The sequence below is a fragment of the Tupaia chinensis genome, unplaced genomic scaffold (assembly GCF_000334495.1).
Source record: "Tupaia chinensis unplaced genomic scaffold, TupChi_1.0 Scaffold138568_1, whole genome shotgun sequence".
Lineage (NCBI taxonomy): Eukaryota > Metazoa > Chordata > Mammalia > Scandentia > Tupaiidae > Tupaia > Tupaia belangeri.
In genome coordinates, this window is record NW_006198462.1 from 885,039 (window position 1) to 911,653 (window position 26,615).

Sequence of the window (26,615 nt, forward strand, 5' to 3'; positions counted from 1 at the left end):
GGACTGGTGAGAGAGTATGCAGATAAGAGTCAGGCTTGGAATTTGGCATCTAACCCTGGCATCTAACCCTTTCTTTAAAAGTTTACTCAAGGGACCAGTTGATGGTTAATGGTTATGTGGGATTTCCATGTAGTCGATCACTGTTCAAGTCCCAGCCCCAGCAGCTTAAAACTCATGCCAGGCACATGTGTGTGCCCAAAATCCTGAGAAGAGTATAGAGGAGAAAGAACTGTGGTGTGGCCATACCCCCTGGGGAGTGATTTCTTCCTTTCTGTCTGTCTCTCTGGTGAGTGTACACACCTTATAGCAAAAATCTAAATAAATAAATAAATAAATAAATAAATAAATAAATAAATAAATGGTTGGTTGAGAGAGAGACATTTCCTTTACTAAAGAGACCAAGAGGAACCAATCAGAAGTATGAGAATCATAGTAGCAGAGTATTAAGGAAACCAGAGGAAAATGAAGGAAACAGTGCTCTTTGAGGGCCATGTGTGGTAGCAAGTGACTAAAGAGAATGCAACCAGAAAATGGCTTTAAGAAAGTCATTGGTTCAAGAGAACAGTTTTAACAGAGTGGTAAGAATTTTAAATTAGGCTATATTTTGATGAATTTGGAAACTATTCAGAGGTGAAAAAGTAAATATTGGAGGAGCTAGGTGAGGGGTCTGGGAAAATTAGGTATGAAGGTTTGAAAAGTTGGCTGAGACTTACATCTCAGTCTGAGCTCTAATTATCTGTTTAGTATAGATCTTAATATTGGCTTGTCTGGCATAGAAAATGGTAGACCTGTAAGCCTAATCTCTGTAGCGTGGTCAGTAATATAGCAGATCAGATAATGGAGCTGGAAGCCACAAGTCAACTGCAATTCTAATCCCCAGGTCTACCTGAAACATGCTGGTCGTATAATCCTAAAGAACTAGAAAGTTGGAAGAAGGAGATTACAGCATGTGCTCTAGCATGAAAGAAAGATAGACTTGTAGAATTTCTCGCAACAGAGTTCAAATTTAATCCTCCAGTAAGGAAGCCATGAATATGGCTGAAATTTCTCACAATTCAGTTTGACTCATGCAGGTTAATTTAGAATCCATCGTAGCTTGTGGAAGGTATAAGTGAGAGAGTGGTGGCAAAAGGCTGTTAAAGAATAGACTTCAGTGACTGCCTTCAGTTTACCCAAAACTGTTTTAGCTTAGCTATTATACCAGGGTTGGAAAGTCTGTTAAAAATGGGGAGAAAAGGGACCAGTAGATGGTATAATAATTATGTTGCTGGACTCCCATGTAATCAGCTGCAGTTCAAGTCCCGGACCCGGCAGCTTAAAACTCACCAGGTACAGGTGCGTGCATGCCCAAAATACTGAGAGAAGAATGAAAGAGAAGGGATTGAGGCATGGCCATGCTCCCTGGAGGGTAATTTCTTACTTTCTGTCTCTCCAGCCAGTATACGCACCCTATAGCAAAAATTGCTAAAGAAAATTAAAAATTAGGAAAGACCTAAAACACAATAATTTTGTCATACTTGTGTGTTTGAAAAGAATTTGAGTTACTATTCCTAAAATGCTGCCTTTCTGCACTCTTAAAATTTTATTGCCAGATCTTAAAGTCTCAATACATGCACACACAAAAAAAGTTACTTCTTTCAGAAAGATTAAAAGCAACTACTCTAAAACTCTATGATTTAAAGCCAATCATTTGTGTTGGTTAAGACAGTTGGATCCCATATGGCCAATAAGACATTTTGAGTCCTAGACTCAGTGGCTTGAAAAACCACCAGGTACATGTGCACGCATTTCCAAAGTCCCAAAAAGAGAATGGAAGAGAAGGGATTGTGGCATGTCCTCTCTCTCTCTCTCTTTAACTTTCTCTCTGGCCAGCACATATACCCTTTGGCAAATTAAAAAAAAAAAAAATTATACACACACACATACCAATATATATATAAAACTTAGTGAATTTACCTAAGATATATCTCAATAAATTGAGTAACTAAATCAGACTACATCCAAATATGAAAATACAAACTAAAATACATTCCTATGAACTCTCAAATACACACACAAAAAAAAAAATCACACAATGAGGCATACTGCATATGACAGCCCAGGCTCATTAGCCATCAAAAACCAACCAGAGGAAACCAGCAGTTAGCGCAATGGCTATGTCACTGGACTCCCCACGTAGTCGACCGCGGTTTGCGTCCCGGACCCAGTGGCTTAAAACTCACGCCAGGCGCGTGTGCGTGCGTGCCCAAGATCCCAAGAAGAGAATGGAGGAGAAGGGATTGCGGCATGACCATTCCCTCTAGGGGGTGATTTCTCGCTTTCTGTCTCTATGTCTCTCTCTGTCTGTCTGGCAAGCGCATGCACCCCCCTATAGCGAAAACCTCTCAAAAGAAAAAAAAAAACTAGACAAAAGAGCATGAGAACTCAAGTCTGTGGGGCAAGATATTCCTTGGTATTAGATAAAGGTTTATGGTTATGAGAAAAGTGGATACAAGAGAAAGTAAAATACTATTAACCAATTACTTAGCTTTGAAAATAATTTTATTCCACTTGTCTGTTTTTCACAGCATTCCACCAATTTTGCTTCTTTGCCATAGATTTGTCTTTGGGATATTTACATTCATTATATTAATTGTTTTTGAGATATTTATATTTATTGGAGAAAATATGTACAGTTTTATAGTATAGATATACTAAAAATATTATTTATGCCCACTTGCTTACACCCAATCTTTCTGAAATCTTTATGTAGAAGTATCTTCTATATTTCCTAAATACTTGCCAGTACCGAGTAGCTTAAAACAGCAATAACAATATGATTTTTTATCTTTAGAACATTTATAATCTCATTGCTAAGACAAGTCCTATTCATATATAACAAAAAGTCTTAGACAACAAAAACAATAAGGTATCAAAAGATGTTATATAAATAACAATGTGTAAGAATTAAGTCTTGGCTCAAACAGTCAGGAAATGGTGAATAGAAAGTAATTAAGCTAAAGGTGAATTGAATGGCTTAAGAATGATTTGCAACTTCTTCTGCCCTGGAAGATACTTTCATTATTTTAAATAATGTTATTCTCTTTTCAGCTTCATGGTGGATCCTGAACAACAACTAGATATTCGTAGACATTTTCTTCATGGTTCCACCAAGTGCAAAATAATTGTTCTTATCTAAAATGTCAAATAGAAAATTCTCTGTAGTTGTTAATCTACTGTATACTTTTGTTTAATATAGTTACTATTTGAGCACTATTCAGAAATATATTCTATAGCTTTCATCATTTGTGTGAATTTTAGCTCAGTTTTCAAAGTCACATTTGTTTTCAATATTTGATGCTAGCTGCTTTGCTACACTGTAACCAACCTAAAACCATTCAGTAACAAAATCCTAATATGTGAAAAAAAAAGTTTATGCATAAATGTGTAAAATTGTGAAAAAAAATGAGAAAAAAATATATTTAAAGTGGGAACTTTTGGAATATTAGTTCGTAGGACAGATTTTATGCATTATATACAGTCACATATCATTTAATGATGGAGATGATTTCTGAGAAATGCATTAAGCAATTTTATCATTGTGCAAATATCTTAGAGTGTACCTATACAAACCTATATGGTATAGTCTATTACACACTAGGCTATGTGGTATAGCCTATTATAACCTTATGGGACCACCACTGTATTGCTATTCATCATTGATTGAAAATGTTGTTACGCAGCTCATGACTATACTTACTATAGTGGGTTGAATCAGTATTTTGTCTTTTAAGTAACAGATTTTCTGTGAGTGAACTTTGTTCTTCAGTAATGCCTATTCCATTTCCAATTTATGATTCTATGAATATTTTCCATACATCACTTAAAAATTAGTACATGGGCATAAGACAACCTTGGCTGTAAAGCTATAGCATGTGTCCATCCGTCAGGATATAAACTGGCTTTTCACCAGTGAACACTTCTAAGTTATAGAAACATTTAGTAATATAATACCAATATATTATTTATTAGTACCATAAGTCCCTGAATGAAAATTATATCAAGGAAAAAAGTTTTGGGACCAGCAGTTAGTGTAACGGTATGTCGCTGAACTCCCATGTAGCCGGCCACGGTTTGAGTCCTGGACCTGGTGGCTTAAACTCACGCCAGGTATGTGTGCGCACGTGCCCAAGATCCCAAGAGGAGAATGACAGAGAAGGAATTGCGACATGGCCATCCCCCCTGGGGGATGATTTCTCGCTTTCTATCTCTCTGTCTGTCTCTGTCTTCCTGTCAAGTGCATGCACCCTACAGCAAAAACCTCTTAAAAAAAAGAAAGAAAGAAAAAAAAGTCTCACTTTGGAGAAATATGGTTCAAATTTTAAAGGATGCTGTTCTGGTAATGTGATCAACAGAGCTAACTTCTTATGAAAAATATATATTTGCATTTAAATATGGATTTCAAAATACTTTAAAAATAAAATTTTAACCTAAATGGATAAAAAGAACATGTAAAAGGAGTATAAAATAAGGAAACTACTCAACAGAATTTATCTACTTTCCAGTTTCACCTGTAGAATAACTAAAACTATGTACTGCTTTTCTCTGTAAACTCAGAAATTTTAAAAAAAATTTAAGAAAGATTTTTGCTATAGGGTGCATACGCTCTCTGGAAAGACAGACACAAAGACGCAAAAAGTAAGAAATCACCTCCAGAGGGGAGGGCCAGGCCACAATCCCTTCTCCTTCATTCTTCTCTCAGGATCTTGGGCACACGTTAATATGTTCCCAGTTTGAGTTTTAGCCACTAGGGGACTCAAACTGCAGTCAACTCTGTGGGAGTCCAACGATGTAACCATTATACCATCTGCTGGTCTCACAGAAATTAAATATTTTTAATAATATAAATCTCTTCTGCTTTAAACCTTACTACTGAAAACACAATACATATAGATTTATGTTACCATGTTATTTTCTAGTACATATTCCTTTGCAACTATGGATCCTTGTGGGAAAACTATAAAGTAGAATTTTCCCATTTTTTTTTTACTGTTGAAAAGAATAAAAAGGAAGGTTATACTAAAATTTCATTTCATAGATGTAAAATTTAACCTAAAATACTTTCTCAAACTATTTTATGGAATGTTAACCTTATAATAATACTTTTATATACTCCCAGTCCTCAATCTAAAAAAAAAAAAAAAAAGAATTCTTTCAAAATTTCTATTAGACATAAGCAGTAAATTTTGACATATTATACACACATACATATGTGTGCACGTTGCTGGTTAGCTCTAAAGATGACAAGTACTATGAAACAACATCTGACTCAACTCTTAATATAAACAAAGCAAGAACAACATTAATGGCGAGGTACAATGATTATGCAAATCTGCTATACATACGTACAAAGACAGATAACAAAAGAGTCTTTGTGGTCTTACTCTGATGATTTTTTTAAAGAATTAATTTATTTAACTTTATTTATTTATTTATTTTAATTTGACCAGAGAGGGACAGAGAGAGAGAGAGGGAAAGTGAGAAAGGAAGCTGCCAAGTCTGAGACACGAACCACATTGGCCATGTGGTAGTTCAGCACCCACCTATTACTTTGATTACTCTGATTATATATAGTAAGAAAGGATAAAAAACTTTGAAGGGACTTTTGACATACACATTCTCCTTAAAAGGATTGTTTACAAATGGTTTTAAAATGTAAATGATAGCTAATCAAAATATTGCTTTGGATGGTCCATTTCAGTACCCAATTCAAAAAAATATATAAAATGTTTTGGGTACTAGGCAGTGTTTGAAGTAACATAGTACCATGCCTTTAAAAGGGTGTGCTCTCAGGGATAGATATAGCTATAGCATATAAATATCTCTTATCTATGTCTACATACATAAACACACATACACACACACACACACAAACTTATAGTGTAAGAAGAAATAGGACAAATAATAATTGATACAAGTGGACCCTAAGTCAAGTATCTCATTTTAAAGTATGGAATAAATTTATGATTAAGAAAGTAGTTTTTTTCTCTCTTAAAAAAATAATCCAGCTTTTTCTGGGAAACACTATTATGCAAAAGGTGGTACTAGAATACCAAGATGGAAAATCTACCATGGACTAGAAACTTGAACTCGGGTATAAAGCCCAAAAACCTATGAAGAAAAGATACTGGTTTTCAGAGTTTACAATTCAGCAAAAGATAAGCTTCCTGCCAAATGAAGGCCTTGAACACCTTGTCAAAAAACAGAGATCTGAGAGAATAGCAACAAGGAGCATTTACACTTACCTTTATGTTAGCAATTTTTTGACATTGTGCTGGAAAACACTTTTTTTTTTTAACAATAGTGACATCCAGAGTGATGAACTACAGATTTATTGTATGAAATTTCTAGGAATTAAAAGTTTAAAGCCAAAAATTCTTCATTCTATGTCTTATAAGGAATTATAGAATTGAAACTTATACCTTGATTAATTAGTGACATAAGTAGCAGCTATTTTTCAACTTCAGTTTCATTTCATTTACTATCACTGTTTCCAAATCTCAATTTATACTAGTAATTATAAAACTGAGAAAATTATTAAAAACTTACAGACCGATCCTATATTTGAGAAAAAAAATGGCCTATTAAAAAATTTCTCCCTCTTGTTACTAAAAACCATGCATTGAACATTCTGAGTTGTTCTAAGTATCTGGGAGACTGTAATAATCTCTTCAAGAGCTGGTATGAAATCAGTGGGAAACAAAAAACTTAAAAGCAACAAGAAATTATGTACCATACGTATACCGTAGCAAATACTTTATATTTGAGAATTTTTACAGCTTACATGTCAATTCCATTATTACAATGATGAAAAACAAAAAAAAATGCAAGTAGCATGCAAATTATAAATAGTCTTCCCATTCCACTAACCAAATTCCTACTTTCCAGTATTACTTTCAAATTTATGCAGGAAACTGCCTGCAAAGCTGAAACTGATTAGAAAATTCGTTATAATTTAAAACATCTTTTTCTTGTTTTAGGAGAAGCCAAATAGCCAAACATTGAAATTAAAAATAAATTGAATTGTCACAGTCCATTACAGTTATTATTACTAGATCCACTTCATTGCAGGTGTCCAAAATAAAAAACGAATAATTCTTTATCTCCAAATCCATCTGTTCTTAAAATGCTACTTAAAACTCTGGTTGTTTTCCTGTAACAGAGAAGAAATAGTTAAACTTGTCAATTAGATTGACTAGATACAGTTTTTACTAATTAGTTTATCAAATGAAATGCTGTGACCCTACTAAGTATTTACAGATCTAAATGCATGTTTACTGTAGAAATTATTAAAGTGGCTAGAATTGTCAAATAACAGTTCAATGTTTAAAAAATATATCTGTAATTCATTTTTCAATATAGTAAATTGTATTACAAACCTGTTTTTCTGTTCTATGGTACCTACGGTGTTGAAATGTTATAAGTGCATCAACCAAAAGTAAACTTAATTCAGTGTAAAAGTTTGTTTGAAATAATGTGTATGCCAAACGTTAATTTATAAATATTATTAAAGGTTGAAAGTCTGCAAATAAAAAGTGACTACATTTTATATGTCTCTGAAGTTGTATTTACTCTTACAAAGGATTGTGTGTCTTCAAAATATTGAAGTGAGAAAATTAAAACATCATCTAGTACATTTTTCCTCATTAAATATCTCTATGTGAGAGAACTTATTCAAAATGTTTAATAATTCCTGCTTTAATTTTTTTAAAAAAAGAATTGGCTAGAGGTCTGTAAATTGGGGAGTTTAAATTAAGAAATATAAACTATAAATAAGATAAAATTTTGAGAAAAAGTAACTGAGGAAAAAAATGTTATGGATTCCAAAGAGTCGAAATTGTAACAATAGAAACAAAGTAGTAGTTTATGTCACATGTGGGCCATTCTTAGCATATCTATATTCTGAGTCTTATCTTAATTGAATTCTAGTTGGCTTATTTAAATTAAATAGTATTTATGAAAACTCTAAATTTAAAAAGGTCAAGTTCAGGGACCAGCAGTTGGTGCAATGGCTATGTCGCTGGACTCCCACGTAGTTGAATGTGGTTCGAATCCCAGACCTAGTAGCTTAAACTCACGCCAGGTGCATGCCCCAAGATCTGAGGAGATTGGAGGAGAAGGGATTGCAGCAAGCCCACCCCACCAGGGGTGATTTTTTGCATTCTGTCTCTCTGTCTCTGTCTTTCTGGCAAGGACACATGCCCTCTAGCAAAAACCTCTCCAAAAAAAAAAGTTAAGTTCCAATCAAATCTTAAGTAGAGACCATAATAGAAGGAAATACTGAGTGTTTAATGAGAGGTAGTATACTAAACACTCATACATTATTTTATTTATTTTATTTATTTATTTATTTTTTTGGGGGGGGAGAGGTTTTTGCTACAGGGCGCGTGTGCTGGCCAGAAAGAGACAGAGAGACAGAAAGCGAGAAATCACCCCCCAGAGGGGATGGCCATGCCACAAACTCTTCTCCTCCTTTCTCCTCTCAGGATCTTGGGCATGCATGCACACGCGCCCAGCGTGAGTTTTAGCCACCAGGTCCAGGACTTGAACTGCGGTTGGCTACATGGGAGTCCAGCGACATAGTCATTACACTAACTGCTAGTCCCTACTCATACAATATTTTAATAACTAGAGATTGTCATCTTTATCTGTAATTACAAAACTGAACATCAAGTGCTTAAGTGACTTATCCAAGTTCAAACTACCAGCACACAAAGTAGAGCACCAATAAGAACCCAAATCTGATGCTAAAACCATGTCCTTTCCAATCAATATCCTAAAAGATGTTTTGTTTTGTTTTGTTTTTTGAGATAGATTGATTTTTTTCTATAGGGCACATGAGAGACAGAGAGACAAAAAGTGAGGCAAAAAGTGAGATAGATTGATTTTTTTCTATAGGGCACATAGAGAGACAGAGAGACAAAAAGTGAGAAATCACCCTCCGGGGGGATGGCCATTTCACAAACCATTCCTCTCCATTCTCCTGCCGGTTCCAGGATTCAAACCACAGTCAATTGTGTGGGAGTCCAGCTCCTAAACCACTATGCTGGCCCCGATGTAAGTATTTTTTAAGTGTATTTACTTTGATGAAATTTAATGGGGTGACACAGAAATAAAAAGACTACCTGGAACTGGCTTTATGAGGCAGCAGTAATATGATGCTTAAGAGAGCAGGATCACACATGGCCAGCACAGTTCATATCCCCTGTCCTGTAAGCCAAAAACACACTGGTCATGTGCACCAGTACCCAAGATTCAACCTGCTCAAAGACTCAAGGGAATGATCTCAGTGTGACCAGATCCTGTGAAAAAAAATCCCTACTTTTTCTATCTCATTCTCCCTCTCGTGTATGCATGCACATGCTCTTTTATGAAGAAAAAAAAAAGAAAGAATTAAGGTGTTTTTTGGTTTTTGGTTTTTTTTTGATTGACCAGAGAGAGAGAGGAAAGTGAGAAAGCAAGTCACCAAGCTGAGGACTCAAACCACAGTCAACCATGTCAGAGACTAGCATCCTAACCACTCTGAGAAAAAAAAATTTAATTCTAAAAAAGGACTCATTTAATGGAGAGCCCATAAATCCAACCACACATATATTGCCAGAACAGTGTCAGAGGACTATCTTTACAATAAATATTACTAGAATTACTGAATATCCATGCAGGAAAAAAAAAAAAAGTTTGACTCCTACACCTATAATAAAAATCAATTTCAGGTAGACTATAGAACTTAACTGGAAAATAATATAAAAGGCCAGCAAGAGATGTGGTGGTTAAGACACTAGACTCCCACATGGCTGACTATAGTTCAAGTCTCTCTCTCTCTCTCTTCCTGGTGCCCTATGCAAATTTTTAAAATAATAATAAATAAAACTAAATAAATATTTTTTAAATATATAGAACTTTTAGAATATGAAACAATTTGTTCTATTGGAGAGTTTTTTCCGCTATAGGTTGCGTGCGCTTGCCAGACAGACAGAGAGAGACAGAGAAACAGAAAGCAAGAAATCACCCCCCAGGGGGGATGGTCACGCCCGCAATCCCTTCTCCTCCATTCTCCTCTCGGGATCTTGGGCACACACGCACACGCACCAGGCGTGAGTTTTAAGCCACCGGGTCCAAGACACAAACCGTGGTCGACTACATGGGAGTCCAGCAACATAGCCATTATGCTAACTGCTAGTTCCCAATATGAAACAATTTTTTCATAACTTTTCAATAAACTATTTCATAAACAAAATATAATCATTCTATTTCATCTGAGTGGTAATTATTTTGTAATAATTGATTATATTATATTGTACATTTATATTTTTGTACTTTTCTAAATTACTTGTATTTTATAATAAAAACAGTTAAACATCTAAAAGTAAACTCAAAAACATTAAACACAAAAATTTTGAAATATGGTATTACAAAATTAGAAACCTACTTACTGGTTTTTGAAGTACAATGGGGTGATCAGGCAGAAAGTCTGGCTTTTTTCTGCAGATGGAAACACTTGAAAGCTTCAACAGGAAATCTCTGCTGTATTTAATTCTCTCTACAGATATTAAATATCAAATGTAAAGTTATAAAACACATAACTCTTCTAGATAACTTTATGGTTCATTTCTTTCTGGATGTTCCTTAACTATCCTTTATTTTATAAAATTGTAAGTAGTGTCTATGCAAGAGAGGAGAAAAACTTTTGAAAAACATCCATTGCCTACAATTTTCCTTTTACATGGAAAGGAAGCCAGAAAAAAATGGAAGAGACTTGTTTGAGAAAACTGGTAATATGTGCCACTTCTGGTTATTTAAATCTAATAAAATGATCTGGTGGGCCAACGGTGGCATGGTGGTTAAGGTGCTGGATCCCACACAGCCAGCTGTATGGTTCCAGTATCAAACCTGGCAACTTGAAAATTATGCTGGGGTGGGGGGCGGGGGTGTCAGTAGGTAGCATGATGGTGAAGGTGGCTGGATTCTCATATGGCTGACTTGGGTTCAAGTCCAAGACCCAGTGGCTTGAAACACACCAGGCATGTGTGTGTGTGTGCCTCAAATCCAGAGAGGAGAATGGAGGAGAAGGAAGGGATTACAACACGCCATCCCCTGGGGTGGGGGTGATCTCTTGTTTTCTCTACTTCTAGTGAGTGCACACAACCCATTGCAAAAATCACTCAAAAGAAGAAAAAATAAATCACAGAGGTATGTGCATGTACAAAATCCCAAAAGTACAGTGGAGAAGGGACTGGTCATAACCCAATGGGTGATTGTTCTTATCCTTACTATCTCTCTCTAGCAAACACACGCACCCTATAACAAAAACCTAAAGAAGAAAAAAAAGATCTGGTATTATAAAGTGTAGCAGCAGTAATATCTATTGGGCAATTCATATCCTGCCAAATGGAACCTTAATAAGCCTACCTAGTCTCAATCAACACTAAAAATTTAAAACAGTAAAAATAAATTAAATTTGGGATAAGCAGGTGGCACAGAGGTTAAGGCACTGGATTTCCATGTGGTTGACTGCAATTCAAGTCCTGGATCCCGTGGTTTGAAATTCATACCGGGAACATATGCGGACAAAGAGAGGACTGGAGGAGAAAGGATTGTGGTGTGACCATCTCCCCAGAAGGTGAATTCTAGCTCTCTCTATCTGTCTGTCTCTGTCTCTCTGGTGAGTACACACCTATAGCAAAAGTCTCCCCAACAACAACAAAAAAATTAATTCAAGAAGCAATTAATTATATAACTATTATGTTTCAGGGACTATATACATAATAGTAAACAAGATTCAAAATAGAACACCCTACCCCCATATTCAAGGGAAACAATGATTCAAATATTTGCAGATTTCTCATCAGAAACGGTCACCAGAAACAGCTTACCATATGCTGGACCATAAGATAATGGAAGAAAAATTTACAGTGTTTAAACAAAAGAACTGGCAAACAAAACTTACATATCCAGTGGGGAGGGGAAATCATTCAGGAATGGATGTGAAATAAAGACATTTTCTTTCCTTTTTTTTTTTTAAAGAATTATTTTATTTAACTTTATTTATTTATTTATTTTCATTTGACCAGAGAGGGACAGAGTGAGAGAGAGGGAGATGGGGGAAAGTGAAAAAGCAAGCCGCCAAGTCTGGGACTCAAACCACGGTTGGCCATGTGGGAGTCCAGTGCCTTTAACCACCACAGTACCTGCCAGCCCCAAAATAAAAACATTTTCAAATGAAGTAAAATTTTAAAAAGTTATCACTAGCAAACTTAACTTACAAGAAATACAAAAGGAAGTTCTTCAGGTTGAGGATAAATGATATTTAGATAGAAACTTTACTCCAAAACTAGACAGCAAAAAAATGATAAACAGCTGGATAACTGTAACATTCCATTTGTCCTTCCTCTAAGTTTTTGAAAAATATGTATTACTACTGAAAGCAAAAATGCTAACACTGTCCTGTGTGGTCCTCAAGATATAGAGATATAGGGGCCAGCAAGTGGTGGTTAAGGCACTGGACTCCCACATAGCTGATAGGGATTTGAGTCCCAGACCCACAGCTTGAAAATCACACCACACATGTTTGTGTGTGTGCCCAAAATCCCAACAGAAGAATGGAGGAGAAAGGATTTCAGTGTGGCTATACCCTCTAGCGGTTAGGGGGATTTCTCCTTTTCCCTCTTTCTGTCTCTGATTCTCTGGTGAGCACACACACCCTATGACAAAAATCTAAAAATTAAAATAAAATAAAATAAAGATAGAGATATAATAAATAATAGCTAATAGCTACAGCAAAAAGATCAGTGTGTGCCCAACCACTGTAATACAGCAGTAATACACAAGTGCCCTGTAAGACTAGAAGTCATATGACCAACTGCAGATTCCGAACCCTGGGGTAGCTTGAAACCATGCTTGGTGCACCCCCAGGATTCTGAGGGGCTAAAGGAATGGCAAAAGAGTATTGTGAAGTGATAAGACCCTGTCAAGGGTACTTCCTGCTCTCTTTCTCTTTCTCATTGGCATGAGTGCACACTGATTGTCATTTTAAAAAAAAATAAGTAAATAACCCTATAGGTTAAACATAAATGGGTGTTAAAAATATACACCATGCAAAGACTAGAAATAAAAAGGTTGGAGTAGCTTATCTTTTTTTTTTTTTAATTTTTTTTGTTGTTGTTGAGGTTTTTTTGCTATAGGGCGCGTGTGCTCGCCAGACAGACAGAGAGAGACAGAGAGACAGAAAGTGAGAAATCACCCCCCAGGGGTAATGGTCATGCTGCAATCCCTTCTCCTCCATTCTCCTCTCGGGATCTTGGGCACACACGCACATGCGCTCGGCGTGAGTTTTAAGCCACCGGGTCCGGGACGCGAACCACAGTCAACTACGTGGGAGTCCAGGGAAACAGCCATTACACTAACTGCTGGTTCTAGAGTAGCTTATCTTAATGTCAGTCAATATTCATCAATGTGTTCTGCCTAAAAGCAGAATTTTGAAATATGTAAAGAAAAAATTAATAGAAATAAAAGAGGAAATTGATAATTCTACAATATCAGATGATGCAAAATCCTGATTCGGTAATTAATTAGAATATGCAACATATTTTCATGGCCTTTCAGTGGAAAATATTTCCTAAAGAAAATACAATTATTGGAACCAGCAGTTAGTGTAATGGCTATGTCTCTGGACTCCCATGTAGTCGACCGCAGTTCGAGTCCCGGACCCGGTGGCTTAAACTCAGGCCGGGCGCGTGTGTGTGCGTGCCCAGGATCCCGAGAGGAGAATGAGGAGAAGGGATTGCGGCATGGCCATCCCCCCTGGGGGGTGATTTCTCGCTTTCTATCTCTCTGTCTCTGTCTGTCTGGCGAGCGCATGCGCCCTATAGCAAAAACCTCTCAAAAAAAAAATTATTCTATTCTATTTCTTAAGTAGAGAGAAATCTCAATAATATTATCAATCACCTTGATTTAACTACCATTTATTGAACCTACAGCAACAACTAAAGAACACAAATTCTTTTGAAGTACACATGATACAGTCACCAAGACAAACCATATACTGGTTTTTGCCATAAAGCAAGGTCTCAATAAATATAATAGATTAAAATCATATGGACTATATTCTCTGACAACAAAATTAAGTTAGAAATCCATAATAGTAAGATATTCAGAAAAATATATATCTTGGAAGCCAAATAATACTTTAAAACATTTGCAAGTCAAAGATAAAGCAATAAAGAACTTAAAAAATATTTTAAACTGAATGACAATTCAAATTACATGTCAAAATTAGTGGAGTACTACTAAAGCAGTGTTTCAGAGGGAACAAACAAAAATATTTACAACAAATCAAATAACTTAATCTACCTTAAAAAATAGAAGAGGAGAAAATTAAACCAAAAAAAATAGAAGAAAAGAATTTATAGAAATCACCAAAATAGAAAGCAAACTATAAAATTATAAAGCTGAAAGCTAGTTCTTTGAAGAGAAAATAACTGAAAAATCTCTGTAGATTAATTGATCAAGAAAAAAGAAAACAAATACAAAAGACCAATACAAGGAGCAATAATGGAATTGTCTCCACAAATCCTGTAAATATAAATGGAAAATAATCTAAACAACTTTATGTCAACATTTGACAATAGAGATGAAATGGATATATGAAAATTTGTGTATGGTTTTATATTCTCATTTCTTTCCTTCTCTTTTTTTTTCTATTCTTTTTTTATGTTAATTTTCCAGAGGTCATGTGTGCTTGCTGTAGAGAGACAGAGTGAAGGAGGGAAAGCAAGCAAGCAACCCTTATGTGGAATGGCCATACCACAATCCATTCTCCTTCATTTTTCTCTCCTTTCTGAATTTTGGGCATGCCCACAAACATGTCTGATTTGTTTCTCAAGTCCCAGGTACAGGACTCAAACTGTGCTGTTGGTCATCTGGGATATAGCCATCTTAACAACCATGCCAACAGCTGATCTATTATTTCTTTTTAGTAGTAGCTTGGAAATTAGGACCTAGTAGAATCACTGAAACTAAAAATAATTATAAACTTTCAATACCAAAGTGGTGAGGACTCCAAACAACTGGAGATTGTGAATACTGCTAGAGGAAACAGTCACTCAGAGCAATTTATCATATAGTTATGCATACATTTCTATGACCCAGTATTTATACTTCTAGCCAAGAAAAATTAACCATATTTTCAAATAAAAACTTCTATAGGAATGTTTATGGGGTCATTACACAAGACATTCAAAACAATATAAATATCCATCCTCTTGTGAACAGATATAATTGAATACTTATCCGCCAAGGAAAAAAATATATATACTGTGATAGACGAACCTTTAAAAATTATGTTAAGTGAAATAAGTTATATGGAAAAGATTACACATTATATTATTTCATTTATATGAAATATACAGCAAAATGACAAATCATATAGAGATAGTGATTATTATTAGCAGCCTGGGCTGGGGCTAGGTATGGGAGTGTAGATTGTCTGAAAATGTATACAAGATTCATTTAGTGGTGATGGAAATGTTCCAAAAATGAACTGTGTGATGATTGTCTAATCCTGTACATTAATTAAAATGACAAAAGTGTTTTTTAAATGGTGACTTTTATGATGTATAAATTATATCTCACTAAAACTTTTTTTTTAAAGGAAGAGGTATTTGAGGCTAGAAGAGTCTCAATTTTAACAGTGAGAACAGTAAGAATTAGACACTATGTATTACAATGGTAGCACTATGTAGAAGCAGTCAATGTGAATTCTCTAGTGATGGGAATGACTAGAAGCTCTTAAGGAACTAATGTCTCACACAATTTCAAATTGTTACCTAGACTATCTGCCAGAAAAAGAAACTGAGGAAAGTTATTAGGAAGTAAAACAAAATGATGACAAAACAGAAATCAAGAAAGTAAATATAAGAAAATTAGTCAATTTCAGTGGGTGAATCTCACTAATACCCAACTATAACATCAGCTTTAAGAAGAGAATGCAGGAAAAGTGTAGGGGATAAAAAAGTATTAATATAAAATATACCAAAAAATCCACACGGAAAGACCCTAAGTCATGAGACTGAAGAAGTATGCCACAAATTTTCTTTATGCTTCTATAGTTGTGCCTTTTCTAGACAATTCAATTGAGGGGAAACTTATAATATTTAAAATTTTAGGTCTAGCTTCTTTCACTTAGCAAAGCATTTCTAAAGTTCATTTAAAATTTTCTATCAAGTCAAATTTAATCAAGTGTTAGAATATGATAAAAGATACTTTCAAATACACAAACTCAAAGAATTTACCAACCTCAAACCCTTTTTCATGAAACTCCTGGAGAATGCATTTGAATAAAATGAAGAAGTAAAAATAAGAAATAATTAATACAGGAATCAAAATACAGAGGTGATTAATGTCAGGGAAAATGGTCAAGTAAGAAGCTCTAAAAGTCCATTCCTATACAAAGAAACAAATATGCTGGTAAAAATTGTCAGAATCAGATTTCTCAAAACTCTGGGTCTAATTGAAAGCTTACCAAAACCAAGGGATTGCTTAATTAAAAAAAAAAAAAAACAGCTAATTTGGAAAAAGTTGTATGGCATTTTAACTTACCATCTGCCTCTACCCAGCTTGGTAATGATTTAGAAGACAATAGCTCTCATTACACCAGTATGGGTTCCCAATACTGCAAGAAGCACCAAGAATCAAATTCAAACAATTGTGGTTGTTTTGACCTTTCTGATGGCTCCCTGAAGAACCACTAAAGGGCTTGCCTGTATTCCATCTAATTTAAAACTTGTCTTAGAACTGAGAATCCATTTCTCAAAACATTTAGAGGGAAATATATTAGCTCCTTCCACCAGGGGCAGAAAAGAACATTTGGAGCAAACAATAGGCAAATGAAAAGCTTGGGAAGAAAAATGAAAGAATCAGATACTTTAAGGAACAAAGACACTGGAAGATTCCCAGATATTCTTAGGATTCTAGGGTGCCACATATAAGTCAAATATGTAAGAATATTGGACTCATGTTCACAGAAACACTTGAGAAAGTCATAAGTTCTCATTTCTAGCTAATCTTCAGATTTGTCACAACTAGGAAGTGAAAGCAAAGGCAGAGTTGTAAACTGCCTAGACGAGTGTGAAGGCATCCTTCAACAGTCACACACACACACAGAAGACATCTGCAAAGATTAGATTAGGAGAGGGGGCTATTTGATTTTTGTTTTGTTTTGATTCTACACACTGAAGGAAATCACTGTTAAATTACAAGCTAACTACTAAGAATAACAGAACAGAGACCTCCATAGTTATGCATGACAAAAAATATAGACTTTACAATATTAGTTGATAAAAGACACTCAACAGACGATGGCCAAGAATCAACAACAAACCCTGGGAAAGTCAGAAAATGTTATTTTCAGAGTTGCTGCATGATAATATTTGAAATATCCAGTTTTCCCTTTAGTTCTATGAGATAAATTTTACATGTACAATTAGAATGTATCAATTAAAAGTTTAAGTCTAATATTCAACAAACTATAAAGTATGCATAGAATTTAAGAAAGTATGACACATAGACTAAAAAAAAAAAAAGAAAGAAATTGAAAAAAACTTTCCTTAAGGGAGCTGGCCCGTTCACATAGTGGTAAAATTTAGTGTATCAAGAGCTGGCTTTCATATGTCCTACACTCCAATTTAAATCCTAGCTCCCATGGCTTGAAAGTCATGTCAGGCATATGTGGAGGCATGCCCCAAATCCTACCATAATGGAAAAGTAGAGAAAAAGAAACTGTGGTATAACCACACCCCACTGGGGAATGCTTTCTCTCTCTGGTGAGTGAACATGCCATCTGGAATTTTAAAAAGAAAAAAAAATTCCCTGAGAATCACAAGCTATCAGACATATTTTAAATAAACTATTTTACATACACTAAAAGTACTTAAGTCAACAAGAGAAAAACGTCTCACCAAATAGATAATATAAATAAAAAGAAATCATATGTAAATTAAAAAATACAAACTCATGAGAAGAAAAGTACAATTGAAATGAAAAAATCACTTAGAGTAGTTCAATAGCAGATTTGAACAAATAGAAGAAATCGGTAAATTTAAAGATAATTAAGTTGAGGCAGGTCTGTGGCAAGTGGTAATGTACCGCTTGAGAACCTGGATCCTACAGGATGACTACAGTGAGACTCCCGGGTCCAGTCAATCTGAAACATGTGCATAAGTGCCCAAGATCCAATAGGCTGGAGAACTGAAGGAGAGGAGTTATGGTGTGACCAGACCCTGTGCATGGTGCTCCTCTTTCTCTTATGCTCACATATGTGCACATGTGCTATATCATGAATAAAGAAACAGAATTCAGTTGATATTTGGTCAGAGAAGCAGAAAGGAAAAAGAATGAAGAAAATGAATAGCACCTACCTAAGATATCTGTGGGATACCATCAAGAGTAACAGAAAATATATAACAGGAGTTCCAGGAGAGAAAAGGAAAAAAAAAAAAGAAAAAAACATTTTCAGAAATAATGGTAGAAATTTCCCAAATGTAATGAAAGATATTAATGTATACATCCAAGAAGCTCAATAACCTACAAACAGAAATCACTCCAAGGGATTCACACTGAGATGCATTAAAGTCAAAGACTGTCAAAAGACAAAGGGAAAATAGAGTGGCAAGTCAGTACTTATAAGGGATTCTCACTCAAACAACTGATTACTCACCAGAAACTATAGAGAGAGTTTGTAAAAGGCAGGGAAATGACATCTTTAAAAGTGTGAAAACAAAAAACTGCCAACTAAGAAATGCATATGACAAAGCTTCCATCAAAGATTAAAAATATATTGAGACACTTGCAGCAAGTAAATGTTATAAATTAAGTTAACTCCCAGAGCAACTTCTAAGAAAAAAGTTTTAAAAATATCTAGTGAAGGGGGTGAGCAGGTGGCATAGTGGTTGAGGCGCTGGACTCCCACAAGGCAGTTATCTTGGGTCACGAGATGTAAGCTATCTATTGAGGATGCCACAACAATAAGACATAAAACACAGGGAGTGGGAGGAGGAATGTTGTAGCAACTTCAGAGAGCAGAACCAGTACAGGAGCTCAGAATTTTATATGATACAGAAAATTTAGTAATTAACTTCTCTCTTGTATAAGCCATTGCTATTCTGGATTCTTGCTTCTCCTTTACAGTAGTCAAACCAATATCCTAATATACATCAACATAAAAGAATATAATAAAATTTACTATGTATATAAGTTTACAGCTAGTCAACAAAGTAATATTAACTTTATACAGATGCTAAAATATTTTATGATAAAATTTGGGACTTCTGGTAAAAATTTGGGGGGATTATGGAACAATTGTACCTTTTTTAACTGGAGACTGATGTTGCTGTTGTTCATTAAGACCTTGAGAAAAGGTTTGTATTCCATTCGTCTTACACTGTTGAAGAAGAAGAAAACACACTTTTAAACTCAAGTTTAACGTTTTTATATAACCTTTTTACCATTCCCACATATTTTTCTAATAATCAAAATATTATTAAGGCATATTTGGGGGCTAAAGGATATGGAGCCATTGTAAGTCTGCTTATTAAAAATGAGCAACAAGGGACCAGCAGTCAGCGTAATGGCTATGTCGCTGGACTCTCATGTAGTTGACCGCGGTTCGAGTCCTGGACCCAGTGGCTTAAAACTCACGCCGGGTTATGTGTGCATGTGTGCCCAAGATCCTGAGAGGAGAATGGAAGAGAACAGATTGTGGCATGGCCATCCCTCCTGGGGGGTGATTTCTCGCTTTCTATCTCTCTGTCTCTCTCTGTCTGGCTGATAAGCACACACGTCCTATAGCAAAAAAAAAAAAAAAAAAAAAAAGAGCAACAAAAGTATCTTTCAGGGGTTGGACCATGGCATAGCCCTAAAAACTAGTGCTCAACGATGCTAACCCACATGGAAAGGTTTCAGGTTCCTATCTGGGTAATTCCCTGAATATGCCAGGAGTGGTCACAATATTAGCACCCATATTAGCACCCTGTAGGAGAAATTGTCTGTCTCTCTCTCTCTCTCTTGCTATTGAAATAAATAAATAGATTTAACAAACAAAACATATTTCAAAATATAGTCACTTATTTCTATAGATATTTTTACCATAATTATAATTTTTTGGAAGGGAACATAAAATCAAAATTGAACTTTATGTTCATAAATAAGTAATTCCAATGTCATTAAAATATTTTTCAGATGGTGGAAAAAAACAGTTTCATTCACAAAACTCCACAGTGTATTTACTTCTTTTTTTAATCTCATGTGAAGTAGATCCTGACGTCAATTTAAAAGCATATGGACTATTTCAAAACCTTGGAAACAGGGGAAATTAAAAATTGGTTTATCCAATGAGGCAAGGAAAATAAAAAATACTGGCAAAGAGCAATGTCCTGAAAAAGAACATCTCTGCTCTATCAACCACTGTCATTCACTAAATTTCTGCAAATGCTATCAAAGGTAACACTGCCAAAAATAATTATCTATAACACAACAGAGACTAAGAAATTAATTCTATACTGTGGAGACATTAAGATAAGTAATTTAAAAGAACCCAAGTTTTAGCAGATTTTTTTTTGTTTTCCTTTTGAAAAAAATTAGTTTTTGTGTGGGGAGGTACAGTACAGATTTTCAAAGTATGCATGCAAAGTGTAACTACAAAATCACAGATAGAGACATACTCACCTTGTTCAGTGCTCTACATATGCTGTGCATCTTTGGTAATAGTTCTATTTTTTTTAATATATACTGAATAACCAATGACTTTTTTACTTCACTGAGGTATACCATTGCATTACCCATTCCCCTTGCTTATATGCATTCTTGTGCCTATAATCATTATCTCTTGAAACAGACACGCCCTCTCCTCCCCATTTAGTTTCTGGTATCTACCACTAGTCTCTCTACTTCTATGCCATTGAGTCCTTCAGTTCCACCACAGAGTGTAGACATTTATATATGTTAAGTGGGTACATACAATGCTTTTCTTTCATAGCCTGGCTTGTTTCACATAGCACTGCATCTTCTAGGTTCACCACTTTGAATTTAATTACAGTGTATTACCATTCTTTATGTCTGAATAGTGTTATCCTATTTTCTTAATATATTCAACAGTTGTTGGACACTTAGGTTTATTCCATGTCTTAGCTATTGTACATAATGTTGGAATAAACATGGATGTTTCTCTGAGTGCTTTCCTGTTTTCTGGGTAAATACCCAAGAGTGGGATTACTAGGTTACACAGAACTTCCTGTCTTAGTTGGTTTTTGTTTTGTTTTGTTCCAGTTTTTGTGGGAGGGTGTGTGTGCTTGCCAAGGAGAGACAGAGGAAAAGTGAGAAACCACTCCCCCGTGGAATGAGCATGCCACAATCCCTTTACCTCTATTCTCCTCTTAAAATTTTAGGCATGCACATACATGCTGGCAGGAGTTTCAAGCCATTTGGTCTGGGACTCAGACCATGGTCAGTCATGATGGTTAAGGTGAGAGTCCAGCAACTTAACCATCATGCCATCTGCTAGCCCTTTATTTTTAGATTTTTTTAAGAACTTTCATACTGCTCTCCATGGAGCTTACAAATCTACATTTCCACAACAGCACACAAGGGTTCTGTTTTCCCAACAACCTCACCAGCAGTTGTCATTCTTTGTTTTGTTTTGTTTTGTTTTGTTCTTTTAGATCATATCAGACATTCTGACTGGGGTTAGGTAATAACTTATTGGGGTTTTGACTTGCATTTCCCTTAAGACAAGAAATGCTAAACATTTTTTTCATATGCTTTTTTTTAAAAAAAGAATTATTTTACTTAATTTTATTTATTTATTTATTTTAATTTGACCAGAGAAGGGCAGAGAGAGAGAGAAAGAGAAAGAAAGAAAGCCACCAGGTTCAGGACTTGAATCACGGTTTCATGTGGGATTCCAGTGTCCTTAACCACTACACCACTTGCTGGCCTCTTCATATGCTTTTTATCTCTATGTCTTCCTTTGGGAGTTGCCTGTTCAGATCAATTTTTTTACTGGACTACTGGATTATTAGGGTTTTTCGTTTGTTTGTTTGTTTGTTTGTTTGTTTGCAGGTAGGCTGTTTTGAGTTCCTTACATATTCTGGTTATCAATCTCTTATCTGAAGTATACTTTGACAGTATTTACTACCGTTCTGTGGATTATCTTTTCACTCTGCTGTTTCTTTTGTGGTGCAGAAACTTTATAGCCTTTTTAATTACACTTGTCTAGTTTTTTTTATTGTTAATGATTTAGAGAGCTTAAATAAGCAATCTTTGCCTACCCCAGTATCATAATGTGCTTCCCCTGCATTTGTTCCTGAAAAATTTTATAGCTTTGGGCTTTATGTAAAAGTCTTTAACCAATTTTGAGTTAACTTTTATGAACAGTGAGAGACAGGGCTCTGGTTTCACTCTTCTGCAACTAGATCTCCAGTTTTCCCAGCACCATTTAGTTAAGACTGAATTTCTCTGCTAAATTACCTTGTGTCCTTTGCTGAACATCAATTCACTCTAAATTGTTGGGTAGATTTCTGAACTCTCTTTGATTCAAGTGACCTATGTGTCTGTTTTTGTGCCAGGATCATGCTGTTTTTGGTTATTTTGGCTTTGTAATATATTTTAAAGTCAGGGAGTGAAATACCTCAAACTTTTTTTTTTTTTAGCACAATATTGCTTTGGGAATATGGGATCTTTTTGTTTCCAGACAAATTTTATGACTGAGTTTTCTATTTCTATGAAGAATGTTACTGGTACTTTGACAGGAATTGTACAAAAATTATAGATTACTTATAGTAATATCGATATTTTAACTATATAGATTTTTCCAATCTATAAACAAAAGATGTCTTTCCTTTCAGGTGATATCTTTTCAATTTCTATATTCAGCTTTTCATGACTTTTTGAAGAATTAATTAACTTTAGCTTTTTATTATTATTAGTTTTTAATTTACTATAGGGCACATGGGCTCAGCAGAGGGAGACAGAGAGAGAGAGAGAGCAAAAGTGAGAAAGCAAACTGCCACGTCTGGGACTTAAACCACAGTTGGCCATGCACTAGTCCATTGCCTAAACTACCACGCCACCTGCTGACCCTATCATTTTAATGGTAGAGATCTTCCACTTCCTTGGTTATGTTTTTCCCCAGGTATTTTATTTTTGTGTATTTTATTTTATTAAGTTTATTCCCAGGTATTTTATTTTGTGGCTATTTAATTTTCTATTATTATTTATACATTCAATCATTATACATCATTTAGTTTGTAAAGAGATTTTTATCCAACATGACATATGCCACACAACAGGTGAGTTGAGAATACTATACATGACATCACCAACAGGCAAAAACCCTTATCTGTGTCCCACAAATGTCTTACATCTCCATTTTTCCCCAAATTTCACTTCCAGCACTCTTCCCCTCTCCCACTCTTCCATTTTATCCCCAGGGTCCGTAACAATTTTCAATGCTTTTATGACCTCCAATATTTCAGTCTCTACCATAGTGTAGACAGTCAGTATATGTTAAGTGGAGACATACAATGTCTCTGTTTTATAGCCTGATTTGCTTCACTGAGCAATAAATCTTTCACGTTCATCCACTTTCTAGCAAATGCCAGAGTCTTGTTTTTTATGGATGAATAATATTCCATGGAGTATATATGCCATACTTTTTCAATCCATTCATCCTTTTGTGGACAGTTGGTTCCATGTCTTAGCAATCATTAATAATGCCACAATATAGTTGTGCAAGCTCTTTGTCCAACTGAGCATTCTCCTGTACTTTGGGTAGACACTCAGGAGTGGAACTGCTAGATCATATGGTAGGTCTATTTGAAGGTCTTTGAGGAACCTCCATATTATTCTCTACAGTGGCTGGACCAATTTACATTCCCACCAACAATGTAGGAGACTTCCCCTTTCACCACATCCCCACCAGCACTTACCATTTTTTGTTTATTTGTTTTTTTGTAATCTTTGCAATTCTGACTGAGGTTAGGTGGTATCTCACTGTGGTTTGGATCTGCATCTCCCTTATGAAGATGGATGTTGAGCATTTTTTCATGTGTTTTTTTGGCTGTTCATATGTCTTCCTTAGAGAGTTGTTTATTTAGCTCATTTTCCCATCTTTTAATTGGGTTAGTAATTTTCTACTAGGTAAGCTGCTTAAGTTCCCTGTGTATTCTGATTATCAGTCCCTTATCTGAGGCATGGTTAACAAAATTCCCATTCCAAGAGTTGTTGATTCACACTAATTATTGTGCCCTTTGCTGTGCATAAACTTCTTAGTCTGATCTAATCCCCCTTGTCTATTTTGGGGATTATTGCCTGTGCTTTGGGGGTCTTGCTTAAGAAGTCTTTGCCTACCCAAATGTCTCCCAGAGTTTCCCCAGTGTTTTTCACCTGTAGTTTTATAATCTGAAGTCTTAAGTTTAGATCTTTGAACCACTTAAGTTGCTTTTTGTTAATGGTGACAGATAGGAGTTCAGGTTCATCTTTTTGCAGATGGAAACCCAGTTTCCCCAGCACTATTTGCTGAAAGGGTTTTCCTTTTCCCACTGGATTGACTGGTACCCCTTGTCAAAAATTGCTGGCAGTATGTTTTGGGGTTTATTTCTGGGGTCTCTACTGTGTTCCATTGGTCTTTGTGTCTGTTTTTTGTGCCAATATCATGCTGTTTTGATTATAACAGTTTTGTAATATATTTTGGGGTGAGGAAGAGAGACGCCAACCACTCCACTTTTCTTGTGCAGGATGACTTTGGCGATATGTGATCTTTTATGATTCCAGACAAATTTTATGATTGTTTTTTCTAGATCTGTGAAGGATGTCTCTTGTAATTTTATATGGATTGCATTAAATTTTTAGCTTAATTTGGGTAGGATTGCTATTTTGATTATATTAATTATCCTATTACAGAAACATAGGATGTTCTCCCACTTTTTTGTGTCCTTTTTCTTTTTTAATATTTGTATAGTTTTCCTTACATAGGTCGTTAACTTCCTTCATTTTGTGGCTATTTTAAATGGTATTGTTTTCTTCATTTCTGTCCTACCCAGTTTATTGTTGGTACATAAAAATCCTATAAATTTTTGTAGGTTGGTTTTGTACAGTGTGGCTTCACTGAATTAATTTATCACACAGAAGACATTTTTGGTAGATTCTGTAGGTTTTTCTATGTATATAATCATGTCATCTGCCATAGGCACAATTTAGCTTCTTCCTTTACAATTTGGTTGCAATTTATTTCATTCTCTTGTCTGACTGCATTGGTAAAACTTCCAATAGTATGCTAAGTAAGAATGAAAAAAGTAGACATCCCTATCTTGTTCTAATTTTAAGCAGAAAAACTCTCAACTTTTCCCCATTTAGTATTATAATGTCTGTGGATCTTTTATTGTGTTTAGAAATATACCTTCTATGTCTATTTTGTTGATAATCTTAATCACGAAAGAATGGTGTATTTTTTTTTAATGCAGGAGTACATATATTCTCTCCACAAACAGAAAGACAGACGGACAGGCAGACAGAGAGAACCACTTAATGGAGTGTGGTCATGCCACAATCCCTTCTCCTCTTATTTCTTCATCCCATCAGAATTTTAGGTGCACACACACGCACACACACACACACACACACACACACACAGAAGCAGAAATACCCAGTATATATTTCAAGCTGCAAGGGATGAGAGCCAAGCTATAATCAACCATGTGGAATCTGGTTCCCTTAAAAACTAGTCTACAGGACTGGCTTCAGATGCCATACTTTTTTTTTTTTTTTTTTGAAGAGGAAGAGAATACATTTACTTTTATTTTAATCAAATCATAGCACTTATTTTGCTAAATGCTGCAAAGTGAATCTACAATTTTCCATAACAGATTCACTTTTAAAAGTTTCATATGATATTACAGCAAGCCTTTCTTCTGAGGAATAGTCCTATATTCTTTGTCAAATAAAAACTCCATTCTAGTTAGTGTAAATACATGAATTACAGTAAACCAGACACTTAAAAGGATGGCCAAGAAGTCTTCCAACAGTTTATTGGAAAGAATGTAGACAATTAAAAAAAATAAAACTATCAAGAACATAAATTGAGGTTTTTGGCCGTAGTATAATTGAATAAAAAGAGAGAGAAAAAATCGAATAGTGTATTAACTTTTTTTTCACTCATTTGCCATACTGACAAATACAAATACAAATCTGATGTAAGTGTACAGACTCTCAAGCAACAATGTACAGCTTTCTTCATCCTTCATGCTAAGATACATAAAAGCTTAAGCACCAAATAATACCAAATGTATATGCTTCAAAAACCTTCGGGAACCAGCAGTTAGCGTAATGGCTATGTCGCTGGACTCCCACGTAGTCGACCGTGGTTCGCGTCCCGGACCCAGTGGCTTAAAACTCACGCCGGGCGCGTGTGCGTGCGTGCCCAGGATCCCGAGAGGAGAATGGAGGAGAAGGGATTGCGGCGTGACCATCCCCCCTGGGGGGTGATTTCTCGCTTTCTGTCTCTATGTCTCTCTCTGTCTGTCTGGCGA

The 26,615-nt window shown here is 35.3% G+C and overlaps 2 protein-coding genes across 2 annotated transcripts in view; one reads left to right on the forward strand and one right to left on the reverse strand.

The window, feature by feature from the left end:
- The window catches only part of NECAB1 (N-terminal EF-hand calcium binding protein 1), a 183,548-nt gene extending 180,281 nt beyond the window's left edge, over positions 1-3,267 (forward strand). Inside the window, exon 13 of the mRNA XM_006161410.2 lies at positions 3,091-3,267. Within this exon, the coding sequence (XP_006161472.1) occupies positions 3,091-3,119 (29 nt within the window). The 3' untranslated portion in view covers positions 3,120-3,267. The remainder of the gene's footprint in view (positions 1-3,090) is intronic.
- Positions 3,268-5,522: 2,255 nt separating this feature from the next.
- Positions 5,523-26,615, reverse strand: part of CUNH8orf88 (chromosome unknown C8orf88 homolog) — a 43,038-nt gene continuing 21,945 nt past the window's right edge. The window contains exons 4-6 of the mRNA XM_014592776.2: positions 19,399-19,474; positions 10,473-10,579; positions 5,523-7,192 (exon numbers count right to left, since the gene is read on the reverse strand). Of these exons, the coding sequence (XP_014448262.1) occupies positions 7,169-7,192; positions 10,473-10,579; positions 19,399-19,474 (207 nt within the window). The 3' untranslated portion in view covers positions 5,523-7,168. The remainder of the gene's footprint in view (positions 7,193-10,472; positions 10,580-19,398; positions 19,475-26,615) is intronic.